General features: G+C 38.7%; 1 protein-coding gene across 5 annotated transcripts in view; it reads left to right on the forward strand.

Annotated features, from left to right (window-relative positions):
• The window catches only part of LOC110835822 (otoferlin), a 78,439-nt gene that overhangs the window by 14,198 nt on the left and 48,216 nt on the right, over window positions 1–16,025 (forward strand). For all 5 annotated transcript variants that reach the window (XR_015534581.1, XM_087346634.1, XM_087346633.1 and 2 more), the window contains exon 3: window positions 13,864–14,052. Coding sequence is in view for 4 of the 5 variants with exons in the window: in XM_087346634.1 (XP_087202760.1) it covers window positions 13,864–14,052 (189 nt within the window). In the remaining variant the exon portion in view is untranslated. The remainder of the gene's footprint in view (window positions 1–13,863; window positions 14,053–16,025) is intronic.

A 16,025-nucleotide genomic window follows, 5' to 3' on the forward strand; every position in this document is an offset into this window, starting at 1 on the left:
GAATATTAATATTTATTATACAGTCGTGTATGTCTAATTTAAGTTTTTGCAACACAGAAAGGTTCAGCCTACAGCAACTGCAAACGTGGCGAAGAATCTGAGTTTCCAGTCACAGAACATGGAAGCTTATGTGCACCCGTGTCAGTGTGACCAATTTTTGTTGTAACAAGAACAATTAAAGAACTGAGAATTAATTTCTGCCCTTAAGCCAAATGAGAACAACATGAACGAAGATTACTGTCTTCTGGAATGTGGCACCATATAGTCAGACAGACATTTACCGACGTTTTAGTGGTGTATAATTTTAAAACATTTATTTTCCCGTCTCCTATCTAAAAATACAAATAATTTTTACACGCATTTTTACATGGGTGTGTAAGTAATGTTTTCCTCAAGTTTCGTGTTCAGGAAGTCACGGATTCGATTTTCGGCAAACACTCCTGTTATCTTAACCGAAACGTTGAACCCAATAAAGGGAAGTGCTGGGATAATAGCTACATTAAAATATACCACGACTGTTACTTCACACATCCTTCTTATTCATAACCATTCTCCTAGTCAACTCTATATAGTCTGTGCACTCCAGAAGACGTCGTTAAATAAACCAGGAAGACACAACCACTTTACAGTCATCAAATACAGACCTGTCAGTAAGAAAAGTTTAAGACGATCTAAAAAGACACGGAAATAACAGACTAAAGCGCCTCATACTTGAAAAAGAAGAAGAAGAATGGGAGAAAACGGACAAAAAGTACGATGACTGTCTTCTGGGTTACACTGCCGTGTAGTCTAGTAGAAGTTTACCAACGTTTCAGAGGTCATTGCTGTCTCCACCATCGGGGTAAAGGCAGCATCTGTGAAACGTTGGTAAACTTCTCTCAGACTACATTTAGCTACATTCCATAAGACATCCATCTCTGTACTCACCGCTTGATTGGACAAAAATGAAGTTTACGAAAAAGGAAATATTATACTGAATAACCTTGTAACTTCGTCATTGTCATTAACAAAACACGCCGTCTAATATCAAAAAAGTCAGTGGCTAATATCAAAATTGATCTAAAAATAAGATGAGTATGTGTATAGTATTTAACTGGTCCAGCATAGGCTCGAACGACAGACACTTCTGAATATGGCAACGAGCCTTTGGGTTTAAAGACGGAGAGGAATTTCATTTCTAACAAAATATTAATTTCTCGATTACGATCCTGCGCCGTAAAATTACAAAGTTTAGCTTGTCTTTCCTTGCTCTGACGCTGTGTCGTGGACTACAAGGTCAGATTATTAATTCTGCCAGGAAACTCAAGATTTTCACAAGTCCGGTGGAATCTTAATGAACGTCAGCTGCGCGCTAATAATGTAGAGCACTTTCACTGGAAACTGTTCTTAACTTGCAGCTAATGAGAAACAAAGCCGCTTTGTAGCTGCTGCAATACAACGCCCGGGAAATTCTGAAACGAAGGCCGTACGAATTGGGGGGGGGGGGGATTTTCACTTGGTAATGCAAACATCAGATATGTAAAATTTAATTTTCCCACGTAGAAAATGAACACTTCCATAATCAGCAGTTGAATATTGTAAGCTGAAGATACTGGACCCAGGAATTGGAATTAAACTCTCCTATCGGGCTCACCAGAATAGGCATTTTTACCTGACAGGAGCAGAGTCAGCTTCCGAAATGTTGTGACCTTGTTTTGGAATATTAAACGATGGACGAAATCCATAAAAAGAGCAATATGATAACAGTACCCTGTCTTTTACACAAAGAATTACCTGATGTGCCTTTCAATACTTGTGAAGAGTTTAATGATGAAATAAATACTTAAAAAATTAAGTTTATGTTCATATATAAAAACGACATTTATTACTTTATTATTATTTGTAGTTTATTTCACGACGCTTATTCAGTAGTTAAGACTATATGGCGTTCATCATGTTATATAGACATCTTAAAACAAGTTTCATGATTTACGATTTATATGTAACCCTGATCTAAAACTGTCATTCGAAATATTTTTTTATGATTCTGTGAATATTTAACAAAATACGATAAACTTATTTCTGACAATGTGCAGTGTGGCACTTACAGTGTGATAAGCGACAACAGAAATTGTGTCTTCACTACATTAATCAGACGGCCAGCGAGGTACCATCGCAAAATACGCTTTCGGAATGCACAGGTAGACTTTGCTACTGAAAGTAGACAGGTCTACGCGTTTCTGTATCTCTTCAACATGGGGAGAATAGACTACCGTGGGACCAAGTAGTAGCGCACGACCCAGCTTCTTGATGGAGCAGCGACTTCTCGGGTCATGCCGTGTTATTGATCACGCACCTGCATGGGGCTGGCGGTCCCAACATGTTGCTTTACCGCGCAGACATTCGTCTGACATCGATTTAACTCTTTCCATATCAAAGTCATAACATTTATAAAGGTGTATAGGCTAATTTAAGTATATGAAAATAACAGTAAATACGGAAGAGTTTCGAGTTGAAATTATTCATTCAAACTTTGTTATGGACAGGATGTCAATATCGAGAAACACACAGGCCTGACACCGTCGAGGATTTTCTCTATCCACTGGTCATTAAAGATATTGCCATTTCTTTAATTTCCACTGTGTTCATGTAACTGGTTTTTAATTTTTAGTTTCCCGGGTGTAGTTCCATTTGTTTCTTTCTCTGAGGCAGCATCAAGGCGACAAAGACTGATGACTGTGTGTAAAAAAACAGTGAAACGATGGCTGAGAGAACAGAATATTTATGTATATGGGAACAAATCCCATGGCCACAAATTTTAGGTTCTTACGACGGTGAAGATGACGATGTTGGTCTTCTGGGATCTGACCGTGTACACTTGTAGTCAGCAGACACCAGCGTTTCGGAGTAACATACTGCCAATCTCCAGCTAAAGAGAACCGATAAGTATAAAAATAGTTTACGAGCAGGAGGGTTTTCAATTGAATGGTACACATCAGCTATTGGCATTTGCTGATGGGTTACGATATAAATGCAATAAAGAGGAACACAGAAATTTTACTAGAAGCTATTAGAGAGGTGGGGCTAAAAGTAAATTCAGAAAAAACTTAGTACATGTTAGTATCTCGTCGTCAGCAAACAGGCGGACAGAATTCTGTTAGGGTGGCTAATAAATCCTCTGAAAGTGTGACAGAGTTCAAATACTTGGGAAAAATAATAACAAATAAAAATTATATTCATGAAGAATTAAGAGGATACTAAATTTCGGAAATGCTTTCTACTTCTCAGTTCAAAATATTTTGTCTGATTTCTAAGAACCTGAAGATTAAAACATACAAAACAATAATTCTGCCTGTTATTTTGTATGGGTGCGAAACATGGTCTCCCACTCAGAGGGAGAATCACAGGTGTTTGAGAATAGGGTGTTGAGGAGGATATTTGGGCCTAGGAGAGAAGACGATGGGGTATGGAGAAAGCTGCATAATGATGAGCTTAAAAATCTGTACTCCTCCCCCAGTATTGTCAGGGTGATAAAGAACAGAAGAATGAGATGGGCGGGTCATGTGGCGCGCATGGATGGGTCAATATGTGTGCACTGGGTATTGGTCGGGAAGTCTGAAGGGAAGAGACCGCTGGGGAGACCTAGACGCAGATGGAAAGATAATGTCAGGCGGGATCTATCGGAGATAGGATTTGAAGGAGACTGGATTTTGTTGGCCCAGGACAAGGTCCGGTGGAGGGCTTTGGTTAATTCGGCGATGAACCTCCGGGTTCCGTAAGCCATCTAGTTAGTTAGTTACGAGTCGTACAATAATGTTATGTTAAGCCTGTCCAAAGTAACAAAAATCACACACTGTGATACAAAAATTAAATTAAAAGTTGTTCCACTTCCATGAAATAGATTTTTCCAACCTGTCCCGTGACATCGAATCGAGGCCACCCTGGTTGATAGGCCGCTGCTCACGCTAGTTGCGCTGTGCGGGAGCAAACATATGGTATTCACACACAGAATGTATGTCCGTTGTGCATTGCTTCGCATCGAAATAGTTTGCTGGCCTTCGTCAGGCATTAAGCTATGCTTATCCTGACGAGGATATACCGAACAAGACTACAATACACCGATTGGTAACAACATTTTGGGGTACAGAAAGTTTTTGTCTGTGACAGGAGCTAACTGAGAGACAAAACGGCTACAATTACGGCCGAACCGACTTCGATAAATTCATCGGGTGCAACAACAGGACACGGCTGTAAGAATTTAATATTTATATTGGCTTTATCATTTAGTTAGTGCGTGAAGAGGTTCGTGTATAATAGATAGGGTTGCCTTTCGAATGGAACACTGTACATTCTGAATGATTTCTTTGAAACCTTGTGTATCGCACCTCATAATTTTCGACGTCCATTTAGAGCAGACAGATAATTCATCTACGATATATAATTTCGTATCACGACACTACGTATGTAATAGCTGTGACAGTTCGTGCTTGTTAGGTAGACTGCGCCTGGCAATAATACGAGGTGCGATCGGAAAGTTTCAAGACTGTGTCAATAGAGGGCGAACCGGATGTAGTACGAGCTTCTGCCGCTAGGTGGTGCGGCCTACATTCATAGTGAATCAGTGTGCCAGCCGGCATCATCGAATTAGCATTTGTTTCTTAGTTACGGGCGTTTTGGTAGTGCATTACACCGACCCTCCTGCGATTTCGGAATGGCGTGTGCATCAAATTTTGCCAAAGACTCGCCAAAACGGCTACGGAAACCTATGAAATGCTAAAGCGAGCATTTGGGGAGTCCGCAATGGGTCGTGCACAAACGTTTGTGTGGCATTCACGTTTTAAAAATGGCCGAACCTCTGTCGATGATGACGAGCGTTCTGGACGACCATCTTCGAGCACAACGCCCGAAAATGTTACGAAGATTCGGCAGGCCATTCACGAAGATCGACGTCGTACCATCAACGACTTGTGCGACATTGTTGGGATAGGCTATGGGACCTGTCGGCTGATTCTAAAGGAAGAACTCCACATGCGACGCATCGCAGCCAAGTTTGTGCCAAGGCTCCTGTCTGAGGACCAGAAGCAGAATCGACTTCTCGCTTGTCAAGAGCTCAAAGATCTTGCAAGAACCGACCCCAACTTCCTTTCTAAGCTCCGTGTGACTTATTCCTCTTCCCAAAGATGAAAATTCAGCTAAAGGGAAGGAGATTTGAGACGATAGAAGAGATTCAGGCAGAATCGCAGATGGTGCTTGACAGGCTGACAAAGAAAGATTTCCAGGGATGCTTCCAGGCTTGGCAGCGGCGCTGGGATCGTTATGTTCACTCCCAGGGGAACTACTTCGAGGGTGATGGATGAATTTAATACCTGAGATAAGTGTACGGGTTTTTATAGGCGCAGTCTTGAAACTTTCCGATCGCACCTCGTATATTGGGCTTCTCTTGAACCCAATATTCTAGAACCATGTTAGATGTCAGTTGAGTCTAACGCTTTCCAATCATCTTGTAAATTGATATTGGAGATGATACGTTACCCCTGTTATACGCTAGACAGTAATACACACGTTTCGAAATAAGAGAGGAAAATGTGGTTATCTAGTACTTAAGTTCGCAATGGTTGTCAAATGCGTCCAAGAACCGATATTGGATCTGGATTGGAGTACTGCAGGCAGACATTTATTTATGTGATGATATACCTTTCGTGTACAGAATGTTCTGAGACTATATTTTGCTTTATAATGATTGATTTTCAACATTGCGTTAGAATAACATTTTAAAACTTACCACGCGTGCTACATCCCGTACCGTTCCGTAGACGTATAGTCAATGAAATCGAATCCTTAGTAATTCCGAAATCCTTTCTCCAACAGAAAATCCTTATTCCTGCGTAGTGCGTGTTCTACAGTAAAGTGCCCAACAGTTCAACCAGGCTTTAAGCTTGTTCCATTCAGTAAATTGTCTATAACCTTACAGCTTTCAGTCGATCTTATCAGTTGTAACCCATGTATGTATCTTGAGATTGAGAATGTTAAGAGAATTTGTGGGGAATTGTAAGTTGCACTGTTACAAATCTACTGCCAGCTTCGTTTCACGACGGTGCCAGTGTTCCAGTGACTTCGTTGTGTGCGGAACTGCTCAGTAGATTAAGCAGAAATTGTAAAGAAATTTTGTTGGTAATATAAAATTTAGTTTGTCTTGACGTTTGTTTTATTTTCCTTTCTTCTTCACGAAACAGACCCAAATTCCATTTCTTATGGATTTAAGAATGCTCTTTCTCGGTGTCTGTATTTGCTTTATTTTACTTTTCTGTGTCACTGCTTCTTTATTTTCTCTCTTTTCGTCCTTCCCTGCAGTTTAATATGTTGTTCCCTACTCCCGACCTCTATTCACGGGGCACTATCTTTAATTTCTGAGTCTTCAGTTTCTGAGAGTGGGAGTAGAAAGATGGTTTCTTACTCATGTTGTCGGTGTGAACAAAAAATCAGACTGGTTCGTAAATAGGCTGCATTTACATGTGCAGAATTCAAAATAATTGTTTTAACCGTAGCTATAACAGACGCAGTAGACGTAAACAAAGGCCCAGAAGTAACGAGACATTTTGACTTTTGCACTTAAATTATAATACTGAAAACTACAAATCCTGAAATATTCTGCAGGTGTGGTGACATTTGTACATCAAGATATGTGGGTCTCCCAAAGTGATGATTTCCAATAGACCCTACTGAAGAGGATCACGTGACAGTGTTGCAGGCGGCATAGATGTTGACAAGCTCCCTTTACAAAAACCTCATTTTTATACGGGCCTAAGTACAGTTGTAATATTTTGAGTTTCCCTGGAACTGTAGTAGAGATAACACTAGCTATCGGCACATTTCTATGAACGATGCTGTATCTCTTGTTTAAAAACTACAGTAGGCCTTTGTAAAATGTGTAATGCAGAGCCCTGTTGGTTTTCAAAATTAATTCTCTGTATTTTACAAGTGTGCTTTGAAAGTAAACGTAAACGGAGTAAGTAAACCCTTTCTTTCTCCAATTACTGGCGAGTGGGTCATTTCTCATTTTCTCCACTGGTCTGTTTTATCTGCAAACTAATTATAATTGTTTTTCCGACTGATCCAAAGTTTCGAAAGCTCTTTACACGAAGTCAGGGAACGTGCCGTTGCTGCGAATAGAACATTAGCGACTTTTTTGTTAAAATGAGTGAAGTTGTAGGGACCGACGGAAACTGAAGCTGGAAATAATTTCTGTTGATGTCGGCAAGCACACTGATGGATAACTAAGGACATTGCGCCTTTGATGAATGTGGTAAAGAATAAAACTCGTTCAGGAAATTTTATTTCATTTGCAGAACAAATTTTATGAAACGTTATGCTGTTCTTAATTCAATATGTAGAACGCTTACAGACGTCACAAAGTTGCACCTGCTACTCATTGTCTATTTCTGTTCGAAAGATAATATGAATTTTATGTTTATGTATTCTTTGCATAACGTAACATAGGATAGTCTGCCGAAGGTAGTTTTCAGTTCTGTGGTTTACCTCAGTCCCTCCAGGACAATTACGTGATAATACCTTAAGTAAGATGACGGTATTCTGGGATGTCACTCTGAGTAGTCTGGTTGAAGTTTACCGACGATATAAAGGTGCCTACTGCTTCTGTCATCAAGTACGCGTAGATGCATAAAACCCTCTGAAACGTCTGTAAACGTCAGACTACACGGCATAACACCAAAGAAGACAGTCTTCCTCATACTCGCCGACGTGAGAACCTTAAATCTGACCTACATTCACGTAGGTCATGACAGTTTGTTTCCATGTACTTCCAAAATCCTTATCATTGTCACCATATCATTTGACTCTATACAATTTGAGCTACTGACAGCGTTTTTAAATAAACAAAGCAGACTGATAACAGTCCAGAGAAAAAATCAATAAACATTTGGCAGTGATACCAACTCAAACAAGACTTATGACTCACGTGTAAGGATTCTGCTTATGGTGAAGAAGCTTATGACAAAGCCATTAGTCGAACAATGACTGACTATAGCACGACATGATGATCTGTTCTGATACGTTATCAACTTCAATGGTAACCATGCCGACAACAGCTTGAGACACCATTAGCTCTTTAGTACCCAGTAAGATAGAATTCTCTTGGTGCTTGGTATTTACATGCCACATAAACATGCAATTTATAAAGTGTCAGCAAATAATTAGTAATAAGCCAAACATTCCCGTAGTGAATGACGGAAAAAACTGTTTCGCACACGGTCTATAATTCTGTTTGCGAAGTGAGTTGGAGCTAACTCCTTTGGCAGTTCCTCAAGGCGGAATCTTATATCCGGCCCCAAAAGGAACAGGTTTGAGTGGCAGAACACAAAACCCCTTCAAGAAAGTTTTAAACTTCCTGCGTTCCATTCCGAATACCTGCTTTGAAATGCTACACACCATTAAAATGAAAAGTGATCTACATATAGCCTGCAGCTTGGTTGAACACAGTACTTGTTCCTGCAGAAGAGTACGTACCAAATCACAAAGAAGGGAATTACAGAATATACAATTCCCAGAAATGTACGCGTCACTCCAAAGACTGCAGCTCTCAAACAATAGAATTAATTTTGCCCACCCAGTTCTTAGCCGTCGTTCTGACAGTTATTACATATATTTTCACATCAAAAATAGAAATACTTAATTCTTTACATACTGCAAATGATGTGTCTTGCTTCAAAGCACTAGTTATATAATTTATTTCATGTTTCAGAAGGTTATATATATTTACTGTACATCTATCAACCAGAAAGAAAGAATTTTGACCTAAGATTGGCCAAGTAAATTACATATTTAGGATACTATATGGACATAACAAATCACCTAGTATTTTTAAGATATTGAAATAATGGCGGTTACAACAGGTTGGTCAGATAAATGTATAGCAGACAATGAAATCTTGCTCAGTTCGGGCGAAAGAAGGCTGATTTTAAAACTTCTACTTCAGAGATCGAGGTTACTCAGGATCGAGCCCGATGGTGGGTTTTAATATTGGTAGAGTTAAACCTTCTGGTTCTACGGCAGATTGAAAGAAACACAGTATCCTCGGCTAGGCGTAGTCTGTGCTGCATTGAATCAAATTGAATTTTGTGGTCGCTGCTGAATAGTCACTGTTTCATCGCATATTCTCCTCCGTTTCGCTACGGTGGTATGTAACAGAGAGCAACACGAGATGAAGTTAATGTATTTCCATGGCTCTACTATGGAATGCTGACCATTTATAATTTATTATCTGCTTGCACTAAGCAATAATTCAACTGGAATTCAGTGTGTACTGCATTTCAGTGGAATTCCCAACAGGGAAACGTAATTAATTTATACACACCGTTCATCTAGCTTTCCAAATCATACCGAGAAATTAAAAATGCATGCCACTGGAACTCTATTCATCTGTAAAATGCTACGTGAAGCAGATTACAGGACGTTCTTTCAGAAATTACCTACGCGAAGGAGATCATTTTAAATGTTGTGTGTGGATATGAAAGATGGATTTTCGCTCTAAAATAACGATAAATTGACGATGTTAGAAAATAAAGCGCGGGAGGGAGTATTTGGACATGAGAAAACGGAAACTGGCTAACAGGAGAATTGATAAAATTACATAATAAACAACTTTATAACTGTAGGCCTACTCTTCACCTAATAGGCACATTATAAATGACACCTAAACAGGAAGAAATGAGAATGACGTATAGCATGAACAGTCTTAAAATAACTATCTAATAATTCACAAAATTCAACTTTTTAACTCTGGAAGAGGAGAAGAAAACACACAGGAAAGAGTTTTATAGTGAAATTAACTAACTGTGCGAATTCGAAAAACGCGTGATTTGAAATTGAAAATCTTCCAATATCCTATCTAATTTGCAAGGCTCATTATGTGTTCAGAATTTTATCAGATTTTTATGTGGTTTTTGAAACTGGTATTTACTTCGAATCAAGTACATGAATGATAAGGATGCTAAGGAAAATACGTATTTATGCTTAAGAAGCAAGAAAGCAGCTTAGAATATTACACAATTCTATTCGTTATTTACGCAGTTTCTTGCTACTTTAAGTGCAGTAAATCCTAGGCCGTTACATGGACATGAATTACGTGTGGCGAGGCAAGAGCTGCCTGCGGAATTTTGATGGGTAAAAAATGAGATAGAAGAATAATACTAAGACGTATAGCAGAGGCTTAGAGATTAGTATATCTGGTCAGAATGGTACATAGTAGCGGGATTGGTGTTTGGAGTGTTAAACCTTCGAGTTGTGCTTTATTGTATTTTAAGATGTTATGTTGTTACTAACTTGATTGAAAGTGTTATAAAGATTTAAACAATGCTGTTTCTTACTGCGAGTAAACCGGATTACTTCGATCAACATTGAATAGTTGGTTGGAGCTCTCCTATAGAATAACAAAAAATTAAGCTTTTTCTTAGGTAAATATTTACTGTGTTGCTTGAGTCGTTTATAACTAAATGTGCTCCAAACGAGCGGACAAAATTTATGTTCGTTCTCCCTAACTTCGGGGAGTAGGAGTTTCCTTAATGTCAATGCAATAGCTAAAAAGATTTGACTGGGATGGAAATTAGAGTGTGATAATGAGTTGCGTATTTTTGAAATTATACACACCTCATTAATGTTGATTTTCATTTACTGCAGAAACATATCTACTGCTTTACTCCTTCCTTCCATTTCTCGCCCTTTATTGGTTTCAATTTCTATGCAAACAATCAATACCTTCTTTCTTTCTTTCTTTCTTTCTTTCTTAATGTCGTATTAATTTAGTTTCCCAAATTTCGTGTGATATGAAAGGTTTTCATACACGTTATTTGACTGCACGTAAGACAGAGTTATCCACAAATCTATCTCGACTATATTAACAATTCACCACGCAAGTGGCCAATAAAGAAAGAAAAAGTAGGACGAATATTGCGTGAGTTTCCATTGTATGCCTAAACAGCGTTCATGTACATGTGGAAGCCTATCTGTAAAATATATCACCGGAGCGAACGTTCCTTTATTCCTGCGATAAGTGCGTTCATAAAGCGAAATCTTGACTCCCCTATTACATATTCTGGTGAAATAACATCTGCCGTTGAATTATGCTCGTAACAGCCGACAATTAATACATTTTCTGCAAGTCGTGTTGGTTCCTTTAAATTATGTTTTATTTGCATGAAGCATATATGCTTTTGGCGACTACACACAGTGGCTTAACGACGTGGTCTATTTATGCAAGAAGCTAATCTGAAAACAAATTTTAGGAAGTTACGTAATTCCCTACAGAACGGACCCATTAGGCTTACTTCAAAATAGACGTAAGTAAATCCGTTTTTGTGTTCTTCATTGGCGGAATCAAATTTATATATGATTTATTTACTGCAATTGGGTTTGCACCCGGTGACAGTGGTCCTTACACTACACAATTACAACAAAATACATATAATACAAACAAGTACACTCCATAGAACACCTACACACATAACTAGACATCCACCCCTACAAAAACATTCCACCTTACACGGACACACATACACACAATACAAAAACACACACACATTTAAAAAATCGATAAGGATAAACAACAAAAAATAATTAAACAAAATGTGTCTTAATTTAATGATGTGCTTTATAGAGCAGGCTCTTCAAGTTCCCTCTGGTGGAAATGCAAATCGCTATGCATTCTTCATACAAACCGAATAAAACAAATCGTTCTGAGAAGTAGTGTCTGTTGTGAACTTTGTCTCGTTTCCGATACAACTGGACGCCTTTAGATAAAATAAAATATTATGTTCTATACTGAGAATATTCGATTGAATTCAATTCTGTATGATCTGAGGAAGTGACTAGAAAAATGTCTATCTTCTGGGTTGTAGCGCCATGTAGTCTAATATAAGAAAGCCTATATTCGAATTTAATTCTTGTCCGTATTGGTTCAGCATACTTCCTACATCACAAAAGAATTAAAATCAAACATCGATTTTATAAAAGACGTCTCACGCTATAAAATATCGAAGTTACATACATCTGTAACTTATTTGTAACATTTCCAATCAGTTGACTACATTCGTCTAACAAAATATGAGAAAAAGTTATTCATGATTTTATGTATTGCGCGAGCGGTGTTTTAAACGTTTGAAACTGGCGTAGATTATCCGAACATTCTGATCCGTGTAGCCTAACATGCGAACAATTAACCAACTTAAATACAATTACTGCACAATTATGATACAAATACAACTTTATTTGTGGACCCAAAAATGAGTGATGCAGCTGAATGGAGTCGTGGTACCAGTTCACATTGCATCTGTGTTTCTGAAGTTGGTTACAGAAACTTGCCCTTTTTGTATCCACGTAAAATAAATTTTACTACCACTCTAACTTATCGTACTTGTCAGAGCTGCAGGCAAAGAAAAGCAAAGGGCAAAGCGCCCCACGACGAGATGCTGATCTGCCTAGCACAGCGTGCCTCATAAATCGCTTCACCACCTTACTTTTTCAGGCCTCTGTTAAAGACTTCTACTAACAGAACACTTGCTCCATTGGAAATTTCTACAGTTAAATTTCAACCTCTATTCGTATTTCAACAACAAGTTATTTCATAAGTTCAGAGACCACTAAACTTCTCGCAATTTTGTCAAAGACTTTCAGCAAATCTCCATCGAGACCCACTGCATCGCTTAATTCCTGCAGAACCAAATAAGAGCCTTCAGTATCTAATCTTGGTTTACATGAAGGGTTTGACGAAGTCACAAAGTATGGCGAGAAAGCAGCTGAGGGAAGAATTAATTTAATCAGAAGAGTATTAGAATATATTTTGCATAATCCAAAGGAGGATAGTTAGGGTTAGATGCACAAATTCATGGGAAGATGCTGATAATTCTTTTACACATTTTAGTGATAAGACGTAATTAATATCTTATTGTCATCTGAGTAACTTATGGATCCATGGAATGAAATCAAGATGTAAACAGGTTGTTGTACATGAAAGGGAAGATGCAAAGGCGACGCCGTCTATAAAGAGGGGAAAATTATGTTTTAAATATTATACAAAACGTTCTGTTACGAGGAATGAGGGTAAACAATTTTGGGGTTAGAAGTGGTCTATGAAGACGACTAAGTAAGGAATAAGAGAGTTTTAAAATGTACTAAGGATGTAGAACTGAGGAATATAGAAAAATATTAGTATAAAGCTGGAGGTAAATGACAGAACAAAATTAGCAAGATATAAGTTGGAGTGTGGAAGGGAAGGATAGGCTTCTAGATGTATGAAGAATTTGTGTAACTGTGTAGCGCCATTAGAGATATTAAAATTCGGTCCGAGAAAACCTGGCGAAAGTCGTTCGCAGATTTCTGTATACAGAACTCAACTCAGTGAATGAATGAATAATTGAATTAACGACAAAGTGCCTCGTTAGCTGTATCACCATTCTGTCTGGTAACGTCTGCACAAACGTACGAATTGCTGGATCGCGTTTCATAAGTTGTTTCACCATTTAATATGGTACTATGTGTTTCAGAAATTAGAAATACCCGTATCAGTTGATTGTGACTTACCTTGCGGAGACAGATTTAAAGTACTCACTGCATCAAGTATGGAGATGACTGTCTTCTGGGATGTTGTGTCGTGCAGTCTCGTAGAAATTGACTTACGTTTCAGAGGTGCTTACTGCCTCCATCACCAGGGCGCTCGCCCTGACACATCGGTCAAATTCTATGAGACTACGAGGCACAACATCCCAGAAGATAGTCATCTTCATCCGACGGAAAGTCACGAATGTTTACATTAAGTGTATTAGCAACAAGATACCAAGTAAATTGTGCTATCATTCAACGTGGTGTTTGTTACAGAGATTCGAGTGGCCAGTGGCCCGCCCCGTGGAGAGCCACGAAGTCCTGCAGATCCAAATGCTCGCCTACAATCGCTACTTTAGCAACAAGGTACTCGGTACCTACGGACTGGTGCTGCAGAAAGTGGTGCAGGACGGACACCTCATGGTGGCAGACACGCTGCTCGACCTAAATAACAAACCGTTGCCGGTGAGTCACTAGTACAGTTTCCCACCCCATCGCCCTAAACTCAAATCCAAAATATTAAACCTTGTACAAAATTAAATGAGAAAATAAAGATTTGTACAGTTTTTCTGAGGGAAACATCATGGATACCGTACCGTATTTCTCATTCTAAGTTATTTAACGACAGAGTTCTGTTTGTTATATTTATTTAATTAATGCATTACCATTAATGGTCACCCGATGATGCTTCAAGGTCGTTATATTTTATCTTTTGTTTAAAATTCTCGACATGAATATAGCAAGGTGACTACAGAACAGTAAGATTCAGAAGAACTGCATTATCCCGTTACTGGACGTGCAATGTCGGCCAAAGTATGATTTTTCTGTTCAAAGTATGGGTGATCTGACGAATAACAATGCTTAGATTTCGTGCTGGATTGCTATTAATCGACAGCCTAACAGTTTTCAGGTAGAGTCTGCTCCAGTCCCTCTTTCCCGACACCCTGGCATCAGTGTTCCTTTTTAAATACGTATTTTCGTTCGCAGACTGGATCCACTGTACATCATACTACAGTCCTTAATAGTTGGCTCTGATTTGCAGTGGCACTGGGAAAAAGCCTAAACCACGCTGTAATAGCGAGACAGGAGATGATTTATGGAACAGCTCAAATGATGGCTTTGCATGTATGAATCACACTCCAGTTTTAATATTTTCCGGTCTCGAAGCGACAAGAGTGTGGATTTTGTCCTTCATTATATCAGGAGTATGGTTGAACGACAGAACGTTGTTTGTCTTCTTTTATGTACATATTTTCAGTTTATGTAGAACAAACAATAGCTATGTTTGATCTCATGTTTCCCACATAATTGCATTTTATTGTTTAATGGCCTATACCGGTCAGATTATTGGGGTAAATGCTGCCTCCATCATCAGGGCGATGAAGGAGGAAGCAAGGACCTCTGAAACGTCGGTAAACTTCTACCAGACGACACTGTGCAACAACCCAGAAGACAGCAATGTTTAGTTAGTTAGTTAGTTATTGGTTTCTTTCGAGGTAGAACTGGGAGCTCAACTATATTCGGCCGATTCTCAGTTTAATGTTAGTTTCACCTAAAAAAATCAGTTGCATGCAAAGCCCACAAGTAAAAATATGTCGTAAATTACAATGAAAAACAGAGAAGAGTCGGATATTAATGCTGGGTCTTCTGTAGTGGGCGGGAGGGGGAATTGCTTAATGAATGACTCTCTGAGTGCAATGTAATATGGCGTGCGGAGTTATGAGTTTATTTTATTTTATTTTCTCACTAACATACTACATAAAGTTTCCCACCGAGTCTTCTACAAATCCGTGATATTGCTCATTCTAGGAAACATATGAACGCGCTAATCATTTCAGTTGCCTAGGGAACGCCCTACACAACAATAATAATGTCACTAAATACGAATTACATACTCACAGCAGCTGTATAATCAAGGTTAATCCTTCACAGATTATAGACCTAACACAGCAAGCAGAGAAACCTATAATGTTATTATCACTTTATAATCTAAACAAGTCGCCTATTACGTTCCAACTGCTTATAAAATATACAAAGCTATAATTTATATTGTAACATTTATAGAAAGCAGGCGGGAAGATGAATGGTTTTGAACTTACAAACATTTGAAGGCAAACAGACATTATATGTTATTTTCAGTAGCTACTTATTTTGTGAGCAATAACGTGGTAAGTATGTTCATATTCTGATCATTGATTTGTATTAGCAAGCTGATGTACATTTTAATGTGACCAAGCTGTACTAGGATATCGACCGAGAAAGAGACAATGTGCTGGCACAACTTTTAATGCATCTTGTTCATACGTCTGCATGCCTAAAAGGAGTGCTTTGAGTAGAGTAGGCCCCATGCAATCACATCACCTAATTGGTTGTGACGTCATTTAATTGTACTGTGGCATGGCACTACTGCTGCTTACATACAAAACCCCATTTTATAC

The sequence above is a fragment of the Zootermopsis nevadensis genome, unplaced genomic scaffold (assembly GCF_977971745.1).
Source record: "Zootermopsis nevadensis isolate Lab colony 2312 unplaced genomic scaffold, Znev_1.0 Znev_ptg000010l, whole genome shotgun sequence".
Lineage (NCBI taxonomy): Eukaryota > Metazoa > Arthropoda > Insecta > Blattodea > Termopsidae > Zootermopsis > Zootermopsis nevadensis.